General features: G+C 43.7%; 1 protein-coding gene across 4 annotated transcripts in view; it reads right to left on the reverse strand.

The window, feature by feature from the left end:
* HMGCL (3-hydroxy-3-methylglutaryl-CoA lyase) overlaps positions 1–27,694 on the reverse strand; it is a 150,544-nt gene that overhangs the window by 82,965 nt on the left and 39,885 nt on the right. For all 4 annotated transcript variants that reach the window (XM_033956812.1, XM_033956813.1, XM_033956811.1 and 1 more), the window contains exon 4: positions 15,948–16,043. In XM_033956812.1, coding sequence (XP_033812703.1) covers positions 15,948–16,043 — 96 coding nt within the window. The remainder of the gene's footprint in view (positions 1–15,947; positions 16,044–27,694) is intronic.

Genomic DNA, 27,694 nt, shown 5'->3' on the forward strand with positions numbered 1-27,694 from the left:
GAGCTCACCAGAATCGGGGAGATGTGGAAATGCTGGGAACAAGGTGCTGTGCTGCCAGGAAATGGTGAGAAAAGAGCCCGCCGAGACAGCCGAGCACTGGCCACCCCCACTCACCGGCCAATAGTGCACCCAATCTGCGCCAGCAGTCAGAAGAACAGCGGGAAGCCACTCAGACCGGCTGCCAGCAGGTAGCTCTCCCACCCGGGCTCAGGCCAGTGATCAGTACTGTCCAGGGCGACCGAGACGTGCAGGGAAGAAGCCGATCCTGCCCTCGCTCTTCAGCGTGTATCGCAGCGCCTAGCAGCGTCAGGGGACCGTGATCCCGGGAGCCACCGACAGACCACGTGACGGCCCCCCACGAATGGACCCAAAGCCATCGCGGGTGAGAGGGGCACCGGGGTTTCTGGCTGCCGCCGCCGAAGCCTCTGCACTAGGCTTCCATCTTGGTCGATGACATCACTTCCTACCGGTCCGATGTGATTTAAAAAACCCCAAAATAAATAAAAACCAACAAGATTACATTGTATATTCCAAAGCAAATAACTTTTTATTCTAGTAATTAGTGTTATAGCAGCATTTGTCAAATCAGAAATAAATCAGTTTGGACATATACAATGGAGAGAAAAAAACCTCATACGAACAGTGCCGGCATCTTACTGTAAGCATGGCGCAGTCTCTCTAAGGAAACTCTGCCACAGCATGGGGGTTTTATACAGAAAGCATCTTTTTCTCGCAAGACCTTCCCCTTGCTATTATGTACCACCCTATTGGATAAACCAAATGCCTATCTAACCCTCTCCGAGTCCATGCCTACATTCTTCCCTGGGGGGGGCCCTGGACAGGCATAGCTTCTAGAACTTTCTTCTTCTTGAAGTTTCCATTCTTCACACAGGTACAGCATCACTTTATCTGTTCTTAGGTTCCCAGATGGAGTGTTCTGCTGACTTGCATTTTTCTTTCCGCACTGTTCATTGTCTTTCCAGCACTGGTTAGTGTCCTTGAGAGACTTCACAGCAAGAAATCTATACACTCACATGCCACACATTAACATCTCAGCATCTGAACTGAAACCAGTTTATACAAGCCCGTGACTCTAGCAACTTCAGCAAAATGTAGGAATAGGTCTCACAACCTGTAAAAGTCTCCCATAGGCTCCTGTCATCTATCTCATGTTCGACAAGGTTCCACATGGAACGACTACTTCGGAAAATTGCAAGCCATGGAATCGAGGGTGAAATACTCACGTGGATTAAAAACTGGCTGGAGCATAGGAAACTGAGAGTGGGGGTAAATGGATAATACCCAGACTGGAAGAGCGTCACCAGTGGGGTGCTGCAGGGCTCGGACCCGTGCTCTTCAAAATCTTTATAAACGATCTGGACATTGGTACGAGTGAGGTGATTAAATTTGCGGACAATACGAAGTTATTCAGAGTAGTGAAGACATAGGGGGATTTTGAAGATCTGCAACGTGACAATCAGACTCAAGAAATGGGCATCGACATGGCAGATGAGGTTCAACGTGGATAAGTGTAAAGTGATGTATGTCGGTAACAAAAATCTCATGCACAAATACAGGATGTCAAGGGCGGTACTTGGAGACACCTCCCAGGAAAGAGACTTGGGAGTTCTAAATGACAAGTCGATGAAGCCGTCCACGCAATGTGCGGCGGCGGCAAAAAGGGTGAACTGAATGTTAGTAATGATAAAGAAGGGGATCACGAACAGATTGGAGAAGGTTATCATGCCGCTGTACCGAGCCATGGTGTGCCCTCACCTGGAGTACTGCATCCAGCACTGGTCGCTGTATATGAAGAAGGACACGGTACTACTCGAAAGGGTCCAGAGAAGAGCGACTAAAATGGTTACGGGGCTGGAGGAGTTGCCGTACAGTGAGATTGGAGAAACTGGGCCTCTTCTCCCTTGAAAAGAGAAGACAGAGGGGACATGAACGAAACATTCAAAATATTGAAGGGAATAGACTTAGTAGATAAAGACAGGTTGTTCACCCTCTCCAAGGTAGGGAGAATGAGAGGGCACTCTGTAAAATTAAAAGGGGATAGATTCCGTACAAACGTAAGGAAGTTCTTCACCCAGAGAGTGGTAGAAAACTGAACGCTCTTCTGGAGTCTGTTATAGGGGAAAACACTCTCCAAGGATTCAAGACAAAGTTGGACAAGTTCCTGCTAACTGGAATGTATGCAGGTGAGGCTGGGCTCATTTAGAGCACTGGTCTTTGACCTAGGGGCCGCCGTGTGAGCAGACTGCTGGGCACGATGGACCACTGGTTTCACTCAGCAGTGGCAATTCTTATGTTCTTATGTGATCTCCATTGATCACTACCCTCTGTTGCCTTCCACTCAATCAAGTACTTGACCCAGCCTGTCACTTTGGGACCCATCCCAAGGGAGTGTGTGGTGCAGTGGTTAGAGCTACAGCCTTGGCACTCCAAGGTTGTGGGTTCAAATCCCACACTGCTACTTGTGACTCTGGTCAAGTCACTTAATCAAGGGCAAAAACAGGGGAAAAAAACAAAACCACAAACTCAAATGTACCAAAGGCTGAGTGGAATTGTCCAGATCAGAATGATGTGCACTAATGAAAGTGTCCTCCAATGCATCTGATAATATAGGAATCTTTATTCATCCAATGACATAAAAATACATCCGACTCAATGACTCCTTCTTCGTTTTTAGCAGCGAGATGCTTGTTACCTGATGTTATATTCGCTTTTTGAGAAGTTTTAATAGACTTTCTTTTTTGTTCGAAGTCTGGTAAGACCTATCAGAGTGGGAACATATTCTACATATTCACACTGGTGGCGTTCAAGACTCCTGAGTTGTTGGATGTATTTTTATGTCATTGGATGAATAAAGATTCCTATATTATCAGATGCATTGGAGGACACTTTCATTAGTGCACATAATTCTAATCTGGACAATTCCACTCAGCCTTTGGTTCAAGTCACTTAATCCCCATTGCCCCAGGTACATTAGATAGATAGACTAAGAGCCTGCCGGGACAGTTAAGGAAAAATGCTTGTGTACCTGAATAATTTGTAATCCGCATAGAATTGTAGGATATGCAGAAAGCACAGTTACTTACCGTAACAGGTGTTATCCAGGGACAGCAGGCAGATATTCTTGACTGATGGGTGACAGCACCGACGGAGCCCCGGTACGGACAATTTTAGAGTGATTGCACTCTAAGAACTTGGAAAGTTCTGGTAGGCCGCACCGTGCACGCGCGAGTGCCTTCCCGCCCGACAGAGGCGCGCGGTCCCCAGTTATGATAAGCCAGCTAAGAAGCCAACCCGGGGAGGTGGGAGGGACGCAAGAATATCTGCCTGCTGTCCCTGGATAACACCTGTTACGGTAAGTAACTGTGCTTTATCCCAGGACAAGCAGGCAGCTATTCTTGACTGATGGGTGACCTCCAAGCTAACAAAAAGAGGGATGGAGGGAAGGTTGGCCATTAGGAAAACAAATTTTGCAAAACAGATTGGCCGAAGTGTCCATCCCGTCTGGAAAATGCGTCCAGACAATAATGAGATGTAAAAGTATGAACTGAGGACCAAGTGGCAGCCTTGCAGATTTCCTCAATGGGCGTGGACCGGAGGAAAGCTACAGATGCTGCCATAGCTCGGACTTTATGGGCTGTGACAGAACCTTCCAGTGTCAGTCCGGTCTGAGCATAACAGAATGAAATGCACGCTGCCAGCCAATTAGACAACGTACGTTTAGAAACAGGACGTCCCAATTTATTCGGATCAAAGGACAGAAAGAGCTGAGGAGCTGATCTGTGGGGTTTTGTACGCTCAAGATAGTAAGCGAGAGCCCTCTTACAGTCCAAAGTATGCAGAGCCTGTTCTCCAGAATGAGAATGAGGTTTTGGAAAGAAGACAGGCAGAACAATGGATTGGTTGAGATGGAAGTCGGAGACAACCTTAGGGAGAAACTTTGGATGTGTACGCAGGACCACCTTGTCATGATGAAAGACCGTAAAAGGTGGATCTGCAACTAGTGCATGTAGCTCACTGACCCTCCTGGCAGAGGTAAGGGCGATGAGGAAAAGTACCTTCCAAGTGAGAAACTTGAAAGTGGTAGTAGCCAAAGGTTCAAATGGAGGCTTCATTAAGACGGAAAGAACCACATTAAGATCCCAGATAACAGGAGGGGCTTTAAGAGGTGGTTTAACATTGAAAAGACCCCGCATGAACCTGGACACCAGGGGATGAGCTGAGAGGAGCTTTCCATGGACTGGCTCATGAAACGCCGCAATAGCACTTAAGTGGACTCTGACTGAAGAAGACTTGAGGCCAGAGTCAGACAAAGAAAGGAGATAATCCAACAAAGTCTCCACTGCAAGGGAAGTGGGATCATGATGATGGAGGAAACACCAGGAAGAAAACCGTGTCCACTTCTGATGGTAACATTGCAGAGTGGCAGGTTTCCTGGAGGCATCTAGAATGGAACGAACAGGCTGAGACAAAAGTGTATCATGAGAAGTCAGCCCGAGAGATACCAAGCTGTCAGGTGCAGAGACTGGAGGTTGGGATGTAGAAGGGTCTCCTGCTGCTGTGTAAGCAGAGAAGGAAACAGTGGAAGAAGAAAAGGTTCCCTGGAACTGAGTTGAAGTAGAAGGGAGAACCAATGTTGCCTGGGCCACCTTGGAGCAATCAGAATCATGGTTGCTCGTTCCCTCTTGAGCTTGAATAAGGTTCTCAACATGAGAGGCAGAGGAGGGAAAGCGTACAGGAACAGAGTGGACCAGTCGAGGAGGAATGCATCCGCTGCCAGACGGTGAGGAGAGTAGAGTCTGGAGCAGAATAGGGGCAGCTGGTGATTGGAAGGAGCTGCAAAGAGGTCTATCTGAGGAGTGCCCCATTGAGCGAAGATGGACTGTAGAGTGAAAGGATCGAGTGTCCACTCGTGAGGCTGGAGAATTCTGCTGAGCTTGTCTGCTAAGGAATTCTGTTCTCCCTGAATGTAGATAGCTTTCAGAAATAGATGACGATTTATGGCCCAAGTCCAGATCTTCTGGGCTTCCTGGCACAAGAGGCGAGAGCCCGTCCCACCCTGCTTGTTGATGTAGTACATCGCAACTTGATTGTCTGTGCACAGCAAGAGAACTTGAGGAAATAGAAGATGTTGGAAGGCTTTGAGGGCATAAAACATCGCTCTGAGTTCCAGGAAATTGATGTGATGCTTCTTTTCCTGGGCTGTCCAAAGGCCCTGAGTTTGGAACTCGTTCAAATGAGCTCCCCAGGCATAAGGGGAGGCGTCGGTGGTGATAACCAGTTGATGGGGAGGTAGATGGAACAGAAGACCTCTGGATAGATTTGAGGATATCAACCACCATTGTAGAGACTGACGAAGAGATGATGTTACATATATGTGACGTGAGCAAGGATCCATCGCTTGGGACCACTGGTTGGCTAGGGTCCATTGAGGAGTGCGTAGGTGAAGACGTGCAAAAGGGGTGACATGAACTGTGGACGCCATGTGACCCAAGAGAACCATCATGTGCTTGGCAGAGATGGACGCCTGTAGAAGCACCTGTTGACATAGAAATTGAAGCATGTGAAGACGGTTGGACGGTAGGAACGCTCTCATGAGGACTGTGTCCAAGACTGCTCCAATGAATTGAAGTCTCTGAGTGGGGATGAGATGAGATTTGGGTAGATTGATCTCGAATCCCAGCAAACGTAGGAACAGAATGGTCTGGTTGGTGGCCGTGAGAACTGTCTGAGACGAATTGGCCTTGATCAACCAATCGTCCAGATAAGGAAACAACTGAAGGTGGTGGGTACGAAGAAAAGCAGCCACCACAATCAAGCATTTGGCGAACACTCTTGGAGAGGAGGCAAGACCGAAGGGTAGTACCTTGTACTGGTAGTGACAACGGTTGATCATGAAGCGTAGATACTTCCTGGAGGCTAGATCGATCGGTATGTGAGTGTATGCGTCTTTGAGATCGAGGGAGCATAGCCAGTCGCCTTGATTGAGAAGGGGGTAAAGAGTGGCCAGAGACAGCATTTTGAATTTCTCTTTGACCAAGCATTTGTTGAGGTCCCGAAGATCCAGAATGGGTCTGAGATCTTCTGTTTTTTTGGGGACTAGAAAATAACGGGAGTAGAATCCCTGCCCCTTTTGATCTAGAGGAACTTCCTCTATGGCGTTCAGAAGGAGGAGGGATTGAACCTCCTGAAGAAGGAGGGAGGACTGAGGAGTGTTCAAAGCAGACTCTTTTGGAATACTTTGGGCCGGAAGGGTCTGAAAGTTGAGAGAATAGCCGTGGCGGATGATGTTGAGGACCCACTGGTCCGAGGTGATGGATTCCCAACGGCTTATGAAGAGAGTAAGGCGTCCTCCTATGGGCTGCGGAAGTTGGGCAGCAGGATGGAGACCGGCTATGTCCTGGAGAACTAAGTCAAAAGGGTTGAGTGGATTTTTGTGAAGGGGGAGGCTTCACCTGTTGTTGCTGCTGTGCTGGTCTAGCAGCTGGCCTCTGCTGTTGCCGCTGACATCTGGGTTGTTGCGGGGCTTGTGGCAAAGGACGAGCAACAAATCTACGTTGGTAGGCCAACTGCTGGCGAAAAGGCCTGGAAGGTGGGGTTTTCTTTTTCGTTTTGAGGAGAGTATCCCACCTAGTTTCATGTGCCGACAACTTTTGAGTGGTGGAGTCCATGGATTCTCCAAACAGCTCATCCCCCAGGCACGGTGCATTAGCCAGTCGATCTTGATGATTGACATCTAGTTCTGACACTCTGAGCCACGCCAGTCGACGCATAGCCACCGACATAGCTGTGGCCCGAGAGGTCAGCTCAAAGGTGTCATATATCGACCTGACCATGAACTTCCTAAGCTGCAACAGTGATGAAGTAGTGTGGCGAAAAGCAGATTTTTTACGGTCAGGGAGGTACTTCTCAAAAGCAGTTAGATCTTGAACAAGATGTTTAAGATAAAAGGAGAAGTGGAATGCATAATTCCCTGACCTGTTGGCTAACATGGCATTTTGGTATAGCCGTTTGCCAAATTTGTCCATGGCCTTACCCTCTCTGCCAGGAGGGACTGAGGCGTATACACTAGCTCCCGTGGATTTTTTCAGAGTGGATTCAACCAATAGGGACTCATGTGGGAGCTGAGGTTTGTCAAACCCAGGAATTGGGATGACCTTGTCTAAGGAGTCTAATTTGCGAGGTGCTCCAGGGATGGTCAAAGGTGTCTCCAAATTCTTGTAAAAAGTTTCTCTCAAGATGTCATGGAGAGGTAACTTGAGGTATTCCCTTGGAGGTTGGTCAAAATCCAGTGCTTCAAGAAAAGCTTTGGATTTCTTTGACTCGGCCTCCAAGGGAATAGAGAGAGAGTCACACATCTCTTTTAAAAAGGATGAAAATGAAGTTACATCTGGTCTAGAGGATGGATCTAAAGTAGAAGGATCCTCATCACCAGATGAACATTCTCCTTCAGAGAGCATAGGGTCCACTGAATCACCCCACAGATCAGGGTCTCGAATCTGAAAACTGCGTCGAGATTCCGGAGTGGAGGGATCTAGGTGTCGGGTTTTGCGTACCGACTTTCCTGATCTCATAGAGACGGTACCGGGAGATCGTGGTTGTACCGGTGCCGACGTCTGAACAGCCTGATGTTGAGCAGTCGACTCCGGTGCTAGGACTGGCATGGAGGTAGACTGTGTCGGTGCCGACAAAGAGGAAGCCGAGAGAAGGGGCTGTGGAACTGTCGGCACCGATGGCTCAGACCGGACCGGTACCGGAAGGCTCGGTACCAGTAGTGCAGGAAGGAGTTGTTGTAACTGATCCTTCAATTGCACTTGTAAGACGGCAGCAATGCGCTCGTCTAAAGAAGGCACCGGTACCGCTTTTCTCTTCTGCGGTACCTTGGGTGCCGCTCTACACTCCGAAGAGGAACCCGATGACAAGGGGCTTACCTCTATCGGAGCGGAGCGCTTCCGTGGGCGCCTCGCGGTCGGCAGGATTGGGCTCGCTGCTACTGTGACCGGAGGACGCTCCAGCGGGGAAGGCTTCTTAGCCGGCTTACCTGACTGGTGCGGTATCGCGCGGCGTCGACGAGACGGGTGCCAACTGCGTCGGGGTCGAAGTGGGGACCGGTGCCGCCAAGTTTGATATGTCGGTACCGAATAATAACCGTTGCTGAATTTGACGGTTTTTAAGGGTTCTTTTCTTGAGAGTGGCACAGCGTGTGCAGGTGGACGCCTGATGGTCAGGTCCGAGGCACTGTAAGCACCAGTTGTGCGGGTCAGAGTTGGAAATAGGCCTCGCGCACCGCTGGCACTTTTTAAAGCCAGGTTGGGGGGGCATGAACGTAAACACGGCTTCTGCCAAATCGAAGGCCGAGGCCTCGATGGTGGCAGCAGGCCCCGCCAGGGCGAAACGAAAAAATGGGAGAAAAACCAAAGTTCGGCTTTTTTTTTTTTTTTACAAAGAAAATAAATCAAAAGAGGGAAACAATATTTCCCAATGAGTTTACGCGAGCGGGAAGGCGAAAAAAATAGAAAGTGTTCAACAGCCGTTGAAACGTGCGTCTTCTTAGCTCCGCGGAAACTAGAAAACTAGAAAACTGGGGACCGCGCGCCTCTGTCGGGCGGGAAGGCACTCGCGCGTGCGCGGTGCGGCCTACCAGAACTTTCCAAGTTCTTAGAGTGCAATCACTCTAAAATTGTCCGTACCGGGGCTCCGTCGGTGCCGTCACCCATCAGTCAAGAATAGCTGCCTGCTTGTCCTGGGATAATATAAATTATTAAATTTTAAAAAAATTTAAATTAAATTTATTTCTGTATGGAACACTGTCAAAGGCTTTGCTAAAATCTAAACACACCACATCTAATGCACTTCCTCTATCCAATTCTCTGGTCACCCAGTCAAAGAAATTGATCAGATTTGTCTGACAAGACCTACCTCTAGTGAATCCATCTTGCCTCCGGTCCTGTAATTCACCATTCTCTGTTTTAAAAGCGTTTCCATTAATTTGCTTACCAGAGAAGTCAGCCTGTAATTCCCTACTTCTTCCTTACTTCCACTTTTGTGGAGAGAGATCACATCCGCCCTTCTTAAGTCCTCCGGTACAACTCCTGACTCTAGAGACTCATTGAAAAGGTCAGTCAGCGGAGCCACCAGAGCTTCCCTAAATTCCTTCAGTACCCTCAGATGTACACCATCTGGCCCTATCGCTTTGTCTACTTTTATTTTAGCTAGCTCCTCACGAACACTACCCTCTGAAAATCGATCAGGGTCTACCACTCCTCCATCCCTATTCATGTTTGTTTTCTGCAGTCCTGCTCCCGGTGCTTCAGCTATGAACACAGAACAGAAATATTTGTGATTCAGCCTTTTCTTTATCAGCTTCTACATATTCCTCCCCTTCACCTTCGACTCTCATAATGCCACTTTTTCACTTCTTCCTATCACTAAAATATCTAAAAAATATCTTGTCTCCCCGTATTACCATGTCAGCTATTTTTTTCTTCCATTTGCATCTTTGCTTTCCTGATTACACGACCAGCCTCTAACTTTTCCAGATATTTTTGCCTGTCTTCCTCTTTCTGTGATTTTTTGCAGTTTATGAAAGCTAACCTCTTATTCTTTACCTTCTCAGCTACTACTTTTGATGTAATCCCCTATCCGTACAAAGTTAGTTTTTTAAAGTCTAGAACCTTTTCTTTTGAATGAGCCCTCTCTATACCCATCTTAATATTAAACCGTACCATGCAGTAATCACTGGATGCCAGATGATCACCCACTGTAACATCAGAAACACTTTTACCTGTTTGTAAGCACTAAGTCCAGTATAGAGTTATATATGATATGTAAAACTATTCATGCAAATAACTACTAACATTGTAATTCTATAGAGTAAATATTTATTACAAACTGAGTCTACTTATGCCCCTAACAGAGACTTCTTGAAAAGCAAAGTTTTCAGAGCTTTGCAAAACAGGGCATATGTATATCACCCTCTACTTCCACATTGCATCTTCAAGCCAGCCTGAGCTAGCATAAAGATTAATTTCTCTAAAAAAAGTAGATTTAGTGTAGTTTATGTTAATTGGGTTTTCTATTCCACTTTTACCTATTCATTTCAAGGTTGGATTACATTATAAGAGGTGGGGTCAGCTTCCCAGGAAATTACAATGGATAGTTTGAAACAGACATTCAAAAGAATTGCTAGTGCAGGTAGATCAGTACAACTATTAATACAATTAAGTCTTAGTTACAAATACATAGTTACAAGTATGTCCATTATTGGCTCTTTGTTTTTTTACCAGGATTTGCATTAGACAGTTTAGGAAAGCACAGTTACTTACCGTAACAGGTGTTATCCAGGGACAGCAGGCAGATATTCTTGACTGATGGGTGACGGCACCGACGGAGCCCCGGTACGGACAATTTTAGAGTGATTGCACTCTAAGAACTTGGAAAGTTCTAGCAGGCCGCACCGCGCACGCGCAAGTGCCTTCCCGCCCGACAGAGGCGCGCGGTCCCCAGTTAGAATAAGCCAGCTAAGAAGCCAACCCGGGGAGGTGGGTGGGACGCAAGAATATCTGCCTGCTGTCCCTGGATAACACCTGTTACGGTAAGTAACTGTGCTTTATCCCAGGACAAGCAGGCAGCATATTCTTGGCTGATGGGTGACCTCCAAGCTAACAAAAAGAGGGATGGAGAGCAGGTTGGCCATTAGGAAAACAAATTTTGCAAAACAGATTGGCCGAAGTGTCCATCCCGTCTGGAGAATGCATCCAGACAATAGTGAGATGTAAAAGTGTGAACTGAGGACCATGTAGCAGCCTTGCAGATTTCCTCAATAGGCGTGGAATGGAGGAAAGCCACAGATGCTGCCATAGCTCTAACTCTATGGGTCGTGACAGAACCTTCCAGTGTCAGTCCGGACTGAGCATAACAAAATGAAATGCACGCTGCAAGCCAATTTGACAACGTACGTTTAGTAACAGGACGTCCTAATTTATTCGGATCAAAGGACAGAAAGAGTTGGGAAGATGATCTGTGGGGCTTAGTACGCTCTAAATAGTAAACTAGAGCCCGCTTACAGTCCAAAGTATGCAGAGCCTGTTCTCCAGAATGCGAGTGAGGTTTCGGAAAGAAGATAGGCAGAACAATAGATTGGTTGAGATGGAATTCAGAGACAACATTAGGGAGAAACTTTGGATGTGTACGCAGAACCACCTTGTCATGATGGAAGACTGTAAAAGGTGAATCCGCAACTAGTGCATGTAGCTCACTGACCCTCCTGGCAGAGGTAAGAGCAATAAGGAAAAGTACCTTCCAAGTGAGAAACTTGAAAGAAGCGGTAGCCAAAGGTTCAAATGGAGGCTTCATTAAGGCGGAAAGAACTATATTGAGATCCCAGATAACAGGAGGGGCTTTAAGAGGTGGTTTCACATTGAAAAGACCCCGCATGAATCTGGACACCAAGGGATGAGCTGAGAGGAGTTTTCCATGGACTGGCTCATGAAAAGCAGCAATAGCACTGAGGTGGACTCTGATGGAAGTAGACTTGAGGCCAGAGTCAGACAAAGAAAGAAGATAATCCAACAACGTCTCCACTGCAAGGGAAGTGGGATCAAAATGATGAAGAAGACACCAGGAAGAAAATCGAGTCCACTTCTGAAGGTAACATTGCAGAGTGGTCGGTTTCTTGGATGCGTCCAGAATGGAGCGAACGGGCTGAGACAAAAGAGTATCAGTCGAAGTCAGCCCGAGAGATACCAAGCTGTCAGGTGCAGAGACTGGAGGTTGGGATGCAGAAGGGTCTCCTGATGTTGTGTAAGCAGAGAAGGAAACAGTGGAAGAAGAAAGGGTTCCCTGGAACTGAGTTGAAGTAGAAGGGAGAACCAATGTTGCCTGGGCCACCGTGGAGCAATCAGAATCATGGTGGCTCGTTCCCTCTTGAGCTTGAACAAGGTGCTTAACATGAGAGGCAGAGGAGGGAAAGCGTACAGGAACAGATTGGACCAATCGAGTAGAAATGCATCCGCTGCCAGACGGTGAGGAGAGTAGAGTCTGGAGCAGAATAGGGGCAGCTGGTGATTGTGAGGAGCTGCAAAGAGGTCTATCTGAGGAGTGCCCCACTGAGCGAAGATGGACTGTAGAGTTAAAGGATCGAGTGTCCACTCGTGAGGCTGGAGAATTCTGCTGAGCTTGTCCGCCAAGGAATTCTGTTCTCCCTGAATGTAGATAGCTTTCAGGAATAGATGGTGATCTGTGGCCCAAGCCCAAATCTTCTGGGCTTCTTGGCACAAGAGGCGAGAGCCTGTCCCACCCTGCTTGTTGATGTAGTACATCGCAACTTGATTGTCTGTGCACAGCAGGAGGACTTGAGGAAAGAGAAGATGCTGGAAGGCCTTGAGGGCATAAAACATTGTTCTGAGTTCCAGGAAATTGATGTGATGCTTCATTTCCTGAGCTGTCCAAAGTCCTTGAGTTTGGAACTCGTTCAAATGAGCTCCCCAGGCATAAGGGGAGGCGTCGGTGGTGATGACAAGTTGATGAGGAGGTAGATGGAACAGAAGACCTCTGGAGAGATTTGAGGATATCAACCACCATTGTAGAGACTGACGAAGAGATGATGTTACAGATATGTGATGTGAGCAAGGATCCATCGCTTGGGACCACTGGGTAGCTAGGATCCATTGAGGAGTGCGCAGGTGAAGACGTGCAAGTGGTGTGACATGAACTGTGGAGGAGGAGGGATTGAACCTCCTGAAGAAGGAGTGAAACCTGAGGAGTGTTCAAAGCAGACTCTCTTGGCAGACTTTGGGCAGGAAGTGTCTGAAAGTTGAGAGAGTAGCCGTGGCGGATGATGTTGAAGACCCACTGATCCGAGGTGATGGTTTCCCAATGGCTTATGAAAAGAGTAAGGCGTCCTCCTATGGGCTGCGGAAGGTGGGCGGCAGGATGGAGACTGGCTATGTCCTGGAGAACCAAGTCAAAAGGGTTGAGTGGATTTTTGTGAAAGGGGAGGCTTCACCTGTTGTTGCTGCTGTGCTGGTCTAGCAGCTTGCCTCTGTTGTTGCCTCTGACGTCTGGGTTGCTGCGGGGCCTGTGGTAAAGGACGAGCCACAAATCTACGCTGGTAGGCCGACTGTTGGCGAAAAGGCCTGGTAGGTGGGGTTTTCTTTTTCGTTTTAAGGAGAGTGTCCCACCGAGTCTCATGAGCTGAGAGCTTTTGGGTAGTGGAGTCCATGGATTCTCCAAACAGCTCATCCCCCAAGCAAGGTGCATTGGCCAGGCGATCTTGGTGATTGACATCGAGTTCTGAAACTCTAAGCCAGGCCAGTCGCCGCATGGCCACTGACATAGCCGTGGCCCTAGAGGTCAGCTCAAAGGTATCATAGATTGATCTGACCATGAATTTACGAAGTTGTAAGAGCGATGAAGAAGTTTGGCGAAAGGCAGATTTTTTACGGTCAGGGAGGCATTTCTCAAAAGTTGACAAAGTTTGAATGAGATGCTTAAGGTAGAACGAAAAATGGAAAGCATAGTTCCCAGATCTATTAGCTAGCATCGCATTCTGATACAACCGCTTGCCAAACTTATCCATGGCCTTACCTTCTCTGCCAGGAGGGACAGAGGCGTACACATTAGCCCCCGTGGATTTCTTTAAAGTAGATTCTACCAGTAAAGACTCATGGGGGAGTTGCGGTTTGTCAAAGCCCGGAATAGGTATGACCTTATATAAGGAGTCCAGTTTGCGAGGAGCTCCTGGAATGGTCAAAGGTGTCTCTAGATTTTTATAGAAAGTCTCTCGCAAAATATCATGGAGAGGCAATTTTAAGAATTCCCTTGGAGGCTGGTCAAAGTCCAGTGCATCGAGAAATGCCTTGGATTTTTTGGATTTAGCCTCCAAGGGAATAGAGAGAGAGTCGTACATCTCTTTGAGAAAAGAGGTGAAAGAAGTTGCATCAGGTTTGGAGGATGGATCTAAACCAGAAGGATCCTCGTCCCCTGACGAACACTCTCCCTCAGAGAGGAAAGGCTCCTCTGAATCACCCCACAGATCAGGGTCCCTCACTTGAAAGCTACGGTCCCGTGACTCCGGTGTGGAGGGTTCTAGGTGTCGAGTTTTGTGAGTCGACTTACCAGACCTCTGAGAAACGGTACCGGGAGATGTTATCGGGCGTGCCGGTGCCGAAGTTTGCACCGCCTGGTGTAAAGACCTCGGTTCCGGAGCTAAAACTGGCATGGCTAGCGAGGAAGCTGTTTGTACCGGTACCGACAAAGTGGATGCCGATAAAAGAGGCTGTTCCACTGCCGGTACCGGTAGCTCAGACCGGACCGGGACTGGAAGGCTCGGTGTCAGCAGAGCAGGCAGGAGCTGCTGCAATTGCTCTTTGAGCTGTACTTGCAGGACGGCGGCAATTCGCTCGTCCAGCGAAGGCACCGGTACCGCTTTTTTCTTCTGCGGTACCTTTGGTGCCGCTCTACACTCCGAAGAGAAACCCGAGGTCAAAGGGCTAACCTCAATCTGAGCGGAGCGCTTCCGCGGGCGCCTCGAGGTCGGCAGGATAGGGCTCGCTGGCACTGAGACCGGAGGATGCTCCAGCGGGGAAGGCTTCTTAGCCGGCTTACCTGAGGGATGCGACGCCGGCACGGTGTCGCGCGGCGTCAATGAGGTAGGTGCCGACTGCGTCGGGGCCGAAGTCAGGACCGGTGCCGCCGAATCCGACATCTCGGTACCAAATAAAAGTTGCTGTTGGATCTGGCGGTTTTTTAATGTTCTCTTTTTTTAGAGTGGCACAGTGGGTGCAGGTGGACGCCCGATAGTCAGGACCCAGGCACTGTAAGCACCAGTTGTGCGGATCAGTGAGGGAAATGGGCCTTGCGCACCGCTGGCACTTCTTAAAACCGGGTTGGGGGGGCATGAACGTGAAAACGGCTTCTGCCAAATCGAAGGCCGAGGCCTCGATGGTGGCAGCAGGCCCCGCCGGGGCGAACCCGAAAAAGAGAGGGAAAAAAAAGAAAGTTCTTTTTTTTTTTTTTTTATAAAAAAAGAAAAGAAAAAAGGGAAATACAAATTCCGAAAAGGTTTACGCGAGCGGGAAGGCGAATGAGAAAAAAGTTTTCAACAGCCGTTGAAAGTGCGTCTTCTTAGCTCCGCGGAAACTAAGAAACTGGGGACCGCGCGCTTCTTGTCGGGCGGGAAGGCACTCGCGCGTGCGCGGTGTGGCCTGCTAGAACTTTCCAAGTTCTTAGAGTGCAATCACTCTAAAATTGTCCGTACCGGGGCTCCGTCGGTGCCGTCACCCATCAGTCAAGAATATGCTGCCTGCTTGTCCTGGGATAATGGGCTTTTACAATTGCCATTCAGTTACTTCAGGTTGGCTCCTTGTCTTGGTACAGAAATGATTTTAAAGTTTTCTGAACCTGAGATTGTGTTCATAAGATCATAGTGTAAGTAGTAGTTGGTTCCAGCATCTTGCTAATTGATATTGGTTGCCTGGTAAACTTTATATTGTTGCATGCTGGAAATTTTAATTGGAAAAAAGATTTCTGGTGGTATCTGTTGGAGGCACCCTGGAGTAGAGTGGCCAACTCTGTTAGGTAGGCGAGGCAATCCAACTTAGGATCTTAAAGACAGTGATGCCTAATTTAAACTTGATCCTTGCGAGTAGGGGCAACCAATGTAGTTTCATATAGTAGGGTTGTAGTTGTTCCGATCTCTATAATCCGTACGAGTCTTACTGCTGAAGACATTAGGAACAATTTTTATACGGCGATTTGCATATATTTTTTTATATGCTACCTTTTAGCACAATGGTTTTAAACCAACTTTTCTGCGTTAATCTTTCTTCCTGTATCAGGAGTAAGATTAGTGTGAGAAAATCAAAAGCAAATCACTATGTTAATGGTTAGTACAGCTTACTACATAAGCCCCAGAGACACTTCCTTACCGCTGCTTGAAATCCTTTAAGATTTGGAGTCAGGACTGGGTAATTTGTGCCAGGAAAGATCTGAATTCCTTGTAACACTTCAACTTGGTCTGCCATCTAGACGGGAATTAGAGAAATACATTATGACATAAGCAGAACTTTGAATCTTCCTGTCTGGCTTGCAGGCCCACAAATTATAGGAATTTCCATTAGTCAATGGTCTAATTTATATAAAATTTGAATACCCATGCAAATGAGCTACATAATGAAATTTTGCACAAAATGTTGCTATTTTTATATAATGGATCAACCTTAAATTATGCATCTCCCTACCAATTACATCTACATATCCACTCATTGTCAACTCGGAGTCCACCATTACCCCCCAAGCTTATCTTATTCTGCATGTGTACCTTGGTTCCAGCAAAAAAAAAAAAAAAAAAAAAGAAGAAGAAAGTGTTTCAGAACAGTAGTAATCCCTCACCTTAAAAATGTTAATTTTTTTTCTGGATTTATATTTAAACCATTAGTTAACATCCAACTTCTCACTACTGTAAATAACACTATTTAATAATAATAATAATAACTTTATTTTGTATACCGCCATACCCAGAGAGTTCTAGACTGTTCACAGCAGTTAATAAGATTACAAACGAAGATAACATTGGAATTAACAATTTTTGGAATGTACATGTCGTTGAAGTTGACAGGAATTAACAATTTTTGGAGTGTACAGGTCAATGAAGTTGACAGAATATACAATAGAGTACAGTATAATAATAATAACTTTATTTTTGTATACCGCCATACCCAGAAGAGTTCTAGGCGGTTCACATTGGTTAGAACAAATTACAAGAGGTTACATGCCAAATTGATCATAGAGTTGCGAATATACAAGAGTGTACAATAGGAGGGTAGCGTTTTTTTGTTTTTTTTACAGGGAAAAACATACCGGTCAGAGAAGTTAATTGGTTTGGAGGGTACATTGGGGGGGGAAGGTGGAGGTTCATGTGTATTGAAGGGAGTAGAAGAAGCGAATGGGAGTGTTAGAGATTCTGTCCGTGGAATAAGTGAGTTTTGAGTTTTTTTCTGAAGTCCAGGTAAGTGGGGGCGTCAAGTATAATTTCGGCAAGCCATGAGTTTAGTTTGGCCACCTGGAAGGAGAAGGTTTTGTCAACGAATCGTTTGAGATGACATAGTTTATTTATTTATTTTATTTGAGTGAAACGGTGTGGTGGCCTTGTGAGTCCACTCTTCAAGGTAAAATGTAGAGATAAAACAAAAACATAAAAGAAAAAACATAATACCTTTTATATTGGACTAACAATGAAGTTTATAATTAGCTTTTGAAGGTAACCTCTTCTTCCTCAGATCAGAAATAAGCAAATGTTGGCAAAATCAGAATATATAAGAGAAACAGGAAAGCATTTCAGTGGTAGTTGGAGACAGAGGTGACAAAGAAGTTTAAATTCTTTTGTAGTTTGAAAGAAAGCCAAGGTCCTGTCTGGTGGGTATCAAAATAAAATTGCTCTGCCACGCTGGCCTCAATAACTTTTGCCAAAACTGATTTATTTACTATTGGGCCATAGTTCTTAACTAAACCTCTATCCGTTTCTCACCTTTTAGCAACTAGTTAAAATAACTTTGCCAATCATCTTTGAAAAACAGCATTCACTTAATGATTGATTTACTAAATAAGTAATCCAGGTATATACAGAGTCTGGCATATATTTAAACAAACTCACTGGGCAGGAATCAACCTGACAATTTTTTTTTTTAATTCTTTATTCATTTTTTTTTTTTTTTTTTAATAATTTTTATTCATTTTCAAATTTTACATAAAGTGTACAAAATATTGAAATACATTTAATGAATACACAATATCACTTTTATATCTAATACATAATATTCTGAACATATTTTTATCCCCTCTCCCTCCCCCCACCCTTCTAGTGCTTTTTAATCATTCATTACATATTGTATATCATATTATAGCATATGATGTAAAAATTATTTTCACTACCCACCCCTTCATGTGTGTCACAAAGAAGATATTGAAAAGAAGAAAAGAAGAAGAGAAATCTTACTATCTATTCATTATAATATTTTGTCAATGGCCCCCATATTTTTATAAATTTAGTATATGTCCCTCTTTGTATTGCTATTGCTCTTTCCATTTTGAATATATGACATATTGTATTCCACCAAAATGTATAATTTAGGTTATTATAATTCTTCCAATTGTTGGTTATATGCTGAATGGCAACCCCTGTCATAATTAATAAAAGCTTGTTATTTTCTGGTGAAATTTGACTTTTTTTTCTCATAATTCCAAATAATACTGTATCATATGATATTGCTACATGATTTTCCATCAATTTATTAATTTGTGGCCAAATTGCATTCCAAAAACTTTTAATGTAGGGACAATGATACAGTAAATGATCCAACGTCCCAGGTTCCAGATTACAGTGCCAGCATCTATTGGACTTGGAATTATCTAATTTTTGCAAACGTGTAGGGGTCCAAAAAGCTCTATGTAATAAAAAGAACCAAGTTTGTCTCATAGATGCTGACACTGTACATCTCATTCTCCAAGACCAAATTAGTGGCCATTGAGATGCAGTAATTTGATGCTTAATCTCAATGCTCCAAATGTCTCTTAGACTATTTTTTGGTTTTTTATTCAAATATCCAGATATTAATTTATACCACAATGCGGCTTGATGCCCTAGGAAGTCTGCTTGAAAACATAAGAACTTTAAACTATATTGATTATTCAATGTTTTCCATTCAGGGAACCCAGCCTGAATGGCCTGCTTCAATTGCAACCATTTAAAACTTTGTGTTTTACTAAGACCAAATTTATGTTGCAATTGTGAAAAATCCAGCAGTTTACCTTCTGAAATAACATCATTTAGAGATCTAATGCCTGCAATAATCCAGTTCTTCCAAAGGATTTGAGCTCCGCCAATTTTGATCTTGGAGTTTATCCATAGAGACTGATTAGTTGACTTGTTTATTGGGATAGGTGTTAATTTACTAATAAACCTCAATGTTTTCCAAGTATCCATTAATATTTTATTTTCTCTGTATCTTCTAGGCATGTTAATACTTGGAAGGTGAACTAAATTTAGGGGAAACATAAGGCGACATTCCAAATACAACCAATCTGGTGCATTATCTATAAGTTCTGGGAGGATCCAATATATACCCTGACGTAGAATATAGGCTTGATGGTACCTATAAAAATTTGGAAAATTTACCCCTCCCTCCTTAATTAAGAACATAAGAACATAAGAAGTTGCCTCCGCTGAGGCAGACCAGAGGTCCATCTCGCCCAGCGGTCCGCTCCCGCGGCGGCCCATCAGGCCCATTGCCTGAGCAATGGTCCCAGACTATCCCTATAACCTACCGCTACTCTTATCTGTACCCTTCAATTCCTTTATCCTCTAGGAACCTATCCAAACCTTCTTTGAAGCCTTGTAACGTGCTCCGGCCTATCACAGCCTCCGGGAGCGCGTTCCATGTGTCCACCACCCTCTGGGTGAAAAAGAACTTTCTGGCATTTGTTTTAAACCTGTCTCCTTTTAATTTTTCCGAGTGCCCCCTTGTACTTGTGGTTCCCCGTAATCTGAAAAATCTGTCCCTGTCTACTTTTTCTATACCCTTCAGGATCTTGAAGGTTTCTATCATGTCTCCTCTAAGTCTCCGCTTTTCCAGGGAGAACAGCCCCAGCTTTTTCAGTCTGTCAGTATATGAGAGGTTTTCCATACCTCTTATCAGTTTAGTTGCTCTTCTCTGGACTCCCTCAAGTACCGCCATGTCCTTTTTGAGGTATGGCAACCAATATTGGACACAGTACTCCAGATGCGGTCGCACCATTGCACGATACAGTGGCAGGATGACCTCCTTTGTCCTGGTCGTGATACCCTTCTTAATGATACCCAACATTGTGTTTGCTTTTCTTGAGGCTGTGGCGCACTGTGCCGACCAGTGTTCCCTCTAAGCGGGCGGGTGTTGTGAGCAAACTTTTTTCACTGTGAGCTAAAAATATCGGGCGCCAGCAAGTTATGAGCCAAATAAATATGTTGCTTTCTACCACAGAACTTCCTTACGTTTGTATGGAATCTATCCCCTTTCAACTTTAGAGAGTGCCCTCTCGTTCTCCCTGCCTTAGCTACTAAGTCTATTCCCTTCAGTACCTTGAATGTTTCTATCATGTCCCCTCTCAATCTCCTCTGCTCAAGGGAGAAGAGGCCCAGTTTCTCTAATCTTTCGCTGTACGGCAACTCCTCCAGCCCCTTAACCATTTTAGTTGCTCTTCTCTGGATCCTTTCGAGTAGTACCGTGTCCTTCTTAAAGTACCAGTGCTGGACGCAGTACTCCAGGTGAGGGCGTACCATGGCCCGGTACAGCAGCATGATAACCTTCTCTGTCTCTTCAGTCCAGCATCTGCCCCTTCCATTCACTGTCTGTCTTTCCCTGCCATCTCTCCTCCTGCCCCCCCCCCCACCCCCCAATTTGGTCTAGCATCCATCATCTTCCTTCTGTTCCCCTCATGGTCTGGCATCTCTATCCTTCCCTCCCCCCTGTGGTTTTTAGCATATCTCTCTTCTCATTTCCTCCACTCAGATCTGATCATTCTCTGCTCTCTCTTCCCTTTTCTTCTCTGGTCTTCCTTCTCTATTTTCTGCCTCCATCTAAATTAAATTCTTTCTTACTATTTAGTCCCGTTTCCCTCTTTTCACTGTGTCTACACACAGCTTGTCACCCCTTTCCCTCACCCCTCCATTATCTTACTATTTTCTTCCCCCTTTATTTATCTCCTCCTTCCATCCAGTATGTGTTCTTTCCCCACTTCCATTCAGCATCTGCTCTCCCTTCTCAACTGACATCCATCTGCCTTCTGCTCTCTCTCCCTTCTTCTCACTTCCATCATCTGTCCCCTTCTCTCTCTCTCTCATCTCCTCCATTCCATCATCTGCCCCTTCTCTCTCTCTCTCTCTCCCCCCCCCCAACTTCCATCATCTGCCCCCCTTCCCCTCACCTTTGTGGGTCACTTTCTTTCCCCTGAGGGTGGCTCATGTCACAGGGGAAGCTTTGGCCGAGCAGAACCGCTTGATTGACAGTGGAACTTACTTGATTGATGTCGATGCTGGGGCCCGTTGCCGTTTGAAGGAAAAAAAAAAAGGTGGAAAAAAGGAACCTGTAAAGGCGAGAGGAAGGGAAACCTCCAGGACAGCTGCTTTTTGCCCTCCTTCAGCGGCCCAAGAGTTCAGACCAGCAGCGGCAGCTCTGTATGCTTTTAACTTCGGCACAGAGCTGCCCCTAATCAATAGTTTAGCGCGGTTTCATGAGGCAGCCTCGGGGCCTTTGATAGCCGGCCCGCTTCGATGATGCGATGTGGGCCGGCCTAGCAAAGGCCCCGAGGCTGCCTTATGAAACCGCGCTAAACTATTGATTAGGGGCAGCTCTGTGCCGAAGTTAAAAGCATACACAGCTGCCGCTGCTGGTCTGGAGGTGCGGAGACAAGGCAGGAGGCAAACGCGGTGGAAGGCAGGAGTCCCGGCGAAGGCAGGAGTCCCGGCACAGCGACTACAACAGGAAGTTGCAAGTCAGCTGACGCCGGCCTTTCGTTGCGGCGGGGACCGAATCCTTCGCGGACCGGCAAGATTTTGTTTGCGGACCGGCGGTTGAAGAACTGTGCTCTACACTGTGTGCGCTGTGACGAGAAACTTGTGCGCTGCGAGGTAATATTTTGAGCGCCAGCGCACCCCAGCGCAGCTTAGCGGGAACACTGGTGCCGACGCCTTTAAAGACGTGTCCACCATCACTCCCAGGTCTCTTTCAAGGTTACTTACCCCTAGCAGTGATCCTCCCATTTTGTAGCTGAACATCGGGTTCTTTTTCCCTACATGCATGACCTTGCATTTCCCTACATTAAAGTTCATTTGCCATTTTTTGGCCCATTCTTCTAGCGTCGTTAGGTCCCTTTGCAGATCTTCGCAGTCTTCCATGGTTTCAACCCTGCGGTAGAGTTTGGTGTCATCCGCAAATTTAATAACTTCGCAATTTGTTCCCGCCTCCAGGTCATTAATAAATATATTGAACAGGAGCGGTCCCAGCACCGACCCCTGCGGAACTCCGCTCGTGACCCCATGCCAGTCTGAGTAATGGCCCTTCACTCCAACCCTCTGTTTCCTGTCTGCCAGCCAGTTTTTGATCCATCGGTGGACCTCCCCTTGCACCCCGTGTCTCCACAGTTTTTTAAGCAATCTTTCATGCGGTACCTTGTCAAAGGCTTTTTGAAAGTCAAGGTAAATGATGTCAATGGATTCCCCCCTATCCACCTGTCTATTTACTCCCTCAAAGAAGTACAATAAGTTTGTGAGGCATGACCTACCCTTGCAGAAGCCGTGCTGGCTCGACTTTAGCTGTCCATTGTTTTCTATGTGTTCACAGATACTGTCCTTAATCAGTGCTTCCATCATTTTTCCCGGGACCGAGGTCAAGCTCACCGGCCTGTAGTTCCCTGCAAAGTTACTAAAGCTATTCTAGGTATTTTACCAAGCCAAAGAAATTTTGTTAAAATGCTATTAAGCTTTTTGTAAAAGGACCCCTGAAAATAAATAGGTATCATACTCATTTGGTAGCAAACTACAGGCAACATCATCATTTTAATTGTTTGAACTCTCCCCCACCAAGAAATATGTAAAGGGTTCCATTGCTCACACATCTCCGTAACTTTTTTTATTACAAATTTTTCATTCTCTTTTACAGTATCTTCAATTGTATTTTTAACTTGAATGCCAAGATATTTAAATCCTTCTTCCTTCCATATGAACGGAAAATTTTTAAATAGTCCTTTTACACAGTGAACATTTAAAGGTATAATTTCCGACTTACTCCAGTTAATTTTATAACCTGAAAATTTACCAAACATATCAATTAATTCTAATAGACATGGTAAGGTAGACTCTGGATTTCTCAAATAAAGTAAAATATCATCCGCATATGCTGAAACTTTATATTCCATATCAGAGTATGGAATACCCTGTATTCCCCTTGTTTGCTGTATTGATAATAGTAAGGGTTCTAATACAACATCAAATAACAAAGGAGATAATGGACAACCTTGTCTAACTCCCCTCTGCAATTTAAAACCTTCAGATATTATATTATTAATACTTAATCTTGCAATCGGGAAGCTATACAATGTTTTTCCATTTGTATAAATCCAGAACCTATACCAAACCACTCTAAAGCTTGATACATAAAATTCCATTCAACTCTATCAAACGCTTTTTCTGCATCTAATGAAACTGTAAAAGCCGGTTCATCCATTTTTTTTGATAAATTTAACATATGAAACAATAATCTAGAGTTATTAGAGGAGTGCCTTTTAGCAATAAAACCAGTCTGATGCGTGTCTATAATGTGTGGGAGAGCTTTGGCTAATCTCAAAGCCAAAATTTTCGCCAAAAGTTTGTTATCAACATTTATTAAAGATATAGGTCTGTAGTTTGAAACCAAAGTAGGATCTTTATTTAGCTTAGGCAAAACTATTACTATTGATTCAGCCATAGTACCTTTAATATCACCTTTTATAAGTTGTATTTGATATAAATTTAGTAAAAATGGGGAAATGACATTTTGAAATGTTTTATAGAATTCTACTGTATAACCATCACCACCTGGAGCGGATCCAACTCTAAGAGATCTCAATGCTGTTTCTATGCTGTTTTAATGATATAGGTTCATCTAAACTCCGTTTTATATGATCAGGAACCATTAATTAAATCAAAAAAATTTTTACCATCTTTTTGTCTCTCCAAATAAGGCTCGGAAGAATACAGGTCCTTATAAAATTTTAGAAATTGTTTTAAAATTATATCTGTTTGATTTGTTATTATACCATTATCATCCTTTATCCCATTAACATTAGTTTTTCTTTTTTTTGCTTTAAGATAATTTGCCAATAATCTTCCCGCCTTATTAGAATTTCCATAATACATTGTTTGCTTGGAAAACAAATCTCTTCTTATCATTTTTGAAGTTAATTCATTATATTTACCTTTTGCTTTCAAAAGAGCTTGTAAAACCTCGTGTTCCCATTTACTAACCAATTTAGCTTCTAATACAGTGGTGCCTCACACAACGAACTTAATTGGTTCCAGGAGCAAGTTTGTTATGTGAAACGTTCGTTATGTGAAACGCGTTTTCCCATAGGAATACATGTAAAAAAAAATAATTCGTTCTGCAGCATAAAATATGCTAAGATGACATAAAAAAGATAAATTTTTTGTTATTATTTTTATTTAGATACATCTAAAAACATACATCTCCCTGTCCTTTTACTTCCACTATCTTCCTATCCCATCTCTATTCCCTTTTGTCCCTCTCCCCATGATCAATCATCTCACCACCTCTCTCTGCCCTCACCCTCAGGGTTCAAGATTGCTTCCACTCTTTTTCCTGTTGTTCTCTCTGCCTGTCACCCTATGATTTAGCATCCCTTCTGCCCTTGTCCAATATTTCCCCTTCTCTCCCTCCCTCTCATCCCCTGCTCCAACATGTGCTTTCAGCGGCCTTCTCCCCCTTTAAGCGTCTTTTCTTCTCCACTCCACCTTTCCTCCCTCCCTGCCTCCACCTTTGTGGCGCTTTTGCACCCGACCGACAACAGAACAGGCCCGGTCGGACAAATCTCCCTGTCCTGTAGCCGCGAATCTAAATTACCTTCTTACAGCAGCTGGATTATTGAAGCTGCTGTAAGAGGTAATTTAGATTCGCGGCTACAGGGCAGGGAGGTTTGTCGGCCGGGCCTGTTGTCGGTCGATCGGGGGACCTGACCAGCTGTGCACATTCTTCGGGGCGGACCGCCCCCTCCCCCCTCTTTCGTTCGCCATTGCCTTCTTCCTACCTGCCCTGCCGCAGCCGCACACAGCCGAACGGAAGTCTTCCTGATGTCAGCGCTGACGTCGGAGGAAGGGAGGGCTTTGCTTAAGCCCTCCCTCCGACGTCAGCGCTGACATCGGGAAGATTTCCGTTCGGCTGTGTGCTGCGACAGGGCAGGTAAGGAGAAGGAGACTACCCTCGCGGCTCGACCAACCCCGCTGCGATCCAACCCCGCAGGAACCCCGGACTTCGTTGTGTGAAACGAAGTCCGTTGTACGAATCAAGACATAAAGTTCGTTGTGCGCAGCGTTCGCTGTGCGAGGCGTTCGCTGTGCGAGGCACCACTGTATTTTAATTTCTTTTTCTAACTCTATATACTGCTTTTTAATCTGTTTCCTAACATAAGCTGAATATGATATAATATTACCTCTCATGGTTGCTTTAAATGCATCCCATACATTCTCAATAGATGTATCTTCCACTAAATTCATTTGAAAGAAATCATTAATTTGTGTTTTAAAATTTTCTAAAAATTTGTCATCCACAAGCAATGCATTATCAAATCTCCAAGGAGGTCTTCCATTTTCCAATTGATCCAATTGTAATTCTATCCATACTCCCGCGTGATCTGAAATAATAATAGGATCTATGGAAGCTTTAATCACCTGTTTCACCTTATGTGTTGAAATAAAAATATAATCTATTCTTGAAAATGATTTATGAACCTGTGAACAAAATGAAAATTCCTGATCATTAAAATGAAGAATACGCCATATATCCTTCAAATCACATGATTGAGCCAAATTATCTAAACCTAAAGATTTTATGCTTTTAGCTGGTTTTTTATCCAATAATGGATCCATTACAGCATTAAAATCTCCAGCCACTACTAAATTAGAAGCAGCCAGTGGTAACAACATATTCTGTAACTTTTTAAAAAATTCTGATTGATTCGAATTAGGGGCATATATATTAAACAACGTCAGGGTATTATTTCCCATACTTATATCAATATGTATCCATCTTCCATGTGGATCTGAATTTATTACCTTAAAATTGGCCATACATTTTTTATTTATAAGAACTGCTACTCCTGCTTTTTTACCTGCTGCTGGAGCGAAAAAACATTCTTTTACCCACCCATCCTTTAGTTTTTGTGATTCCTTTATATTCAGATGAGTCTCCTGCAAACAATAAACATCCGCGTTTTGCTTTTTTAAAAATGCTAATACCTTTTTTCTTTTGATTACATGATTCAGGCCATTGACATTAATAGAAAATATCTTAAAAGACATTGTATATTTTATACTTCTCATCATATTCTTTTTCCTTCCTTCCTTCATATTTAAGATCTAAGAAATTTTTCTTAATGACACACATTTTTACCCCTGAGGTATCCAACCCCTTATTGATCTTTTCCTTAATCATTCTAGTAATATCTTTAAGACCCATATTTTTCCCACCCTTTCTCCCCCAATATAATGACTGCTTAAGGACACACATTGGAACAGCAACCCCAACATTCCCCTCCCCCCTAGGCAACCAGTATTAATTAATATCCCCTTTATCATTTCTTAAAATAAACTCATTAATCTTCCACAGTTTATCTTAGTATTTTTTTCTTCTAAACATAAAATCTTTTTTTTTTTTTTTTCCATTTTAAAATAATTATATTCTCTATCGGTTATTTAACCTTTGATAACTATTAACCATATTTAATTCTTAACATTACATTAATGTATCTTTATCCACTCAGCAATCTTTAAATTATATTTCTCCAATATTTTAGTCTATTTCACAAAATTCTATCATAAATATATATTTAATTTAGTAGTGATATTTTTCCTATATCTCATATACTCTATTCCAGCAATCCATATCTTGTTTTTAATATCTAAATACAAATATCCTTATCTTCATATATTTCTTTAAAAATTGATTACAATTTTATTATTTTTATCATCTATTTATATATCAACATTTTTTTTTTTTTCCTTTCTGAAAAATTTTTTTTTTAATTATTATTTTTTTTATTTTTTATTATTTTTTTAATATATTTTCTCTTTTCCAATTAAAATCCATTCCTTTTGAAATAATAATTACAAAATCAAATTTTACAATTAATCTTTTAGTCTTCTTTCTTTTACTTGCATCTGAATGTCATAGATCATTTTTGTCTATGATTAGTCCATTCTATATTCTTCTTTTTGTTTTCCTTTCATTCATTACTTTTCGTTTGTTAATTTATTAAATTAACTGATCTTTCATATTGTTTTCTTATCTATATCCTTTTTCCCTTTAGTCTCTTGACTGTCATTTGTCATTTTATTTAAATATCCTTTTTCCATTTTGCTTTCTTCTTTTACCCATTTGTATTATATCTGGTGCATTCTTCTCTTTTCTTTTTTTAATTAATTATTCAAGTTCTTTATTTCTTTCTGATCACTCTTTACTCCAGGCATTCAACCTTTACTCGTCTAAAGTTTAGTCTCTTGAGTTACCAGTCCATCTTTCTTGTCTAATACTTCTTTATATTTTTTATTGTCTTTTTCCTTAGTTCATTTTATTCCTGTTCTTTATTTCATATTCTTCTTTCTTCAGTATTCCAAAGTTTCATAGTTTTATATTAAATTTTTTGGACGATATACATCAAAATCAGACTTGATATTTTCTGTTCATTTCAACATCCATTATGTTAAAATGACATAGGTTCTGATTTTGAAAGAAAGGTCTTTAGCTTTTCCGGATCTTCAAAATATAAAGATTTATCCCCAGAAGATACCCTCATTTTTGCTGGATAATACAATCCATATTTATATCCTTTTTCCTTTAATTGAGGTCTCAAGTCTAGGAATCTCTTCTTTTTGTTT

This window comes from Geotrypetes seraphini, chromosome 8 (assembly GCF_902459505.1).
Source record: "Geotrypetes seraphini chromosome 8, aGeoSer1.1, whole genome shotgun sequence".
Lineage (NCBI taxonomy): Eukaryota > Metazoa > Chordata > Amphibia > Gymnophiona > Dermophiidae > Geotrypetes > Geotrypetes seraphini.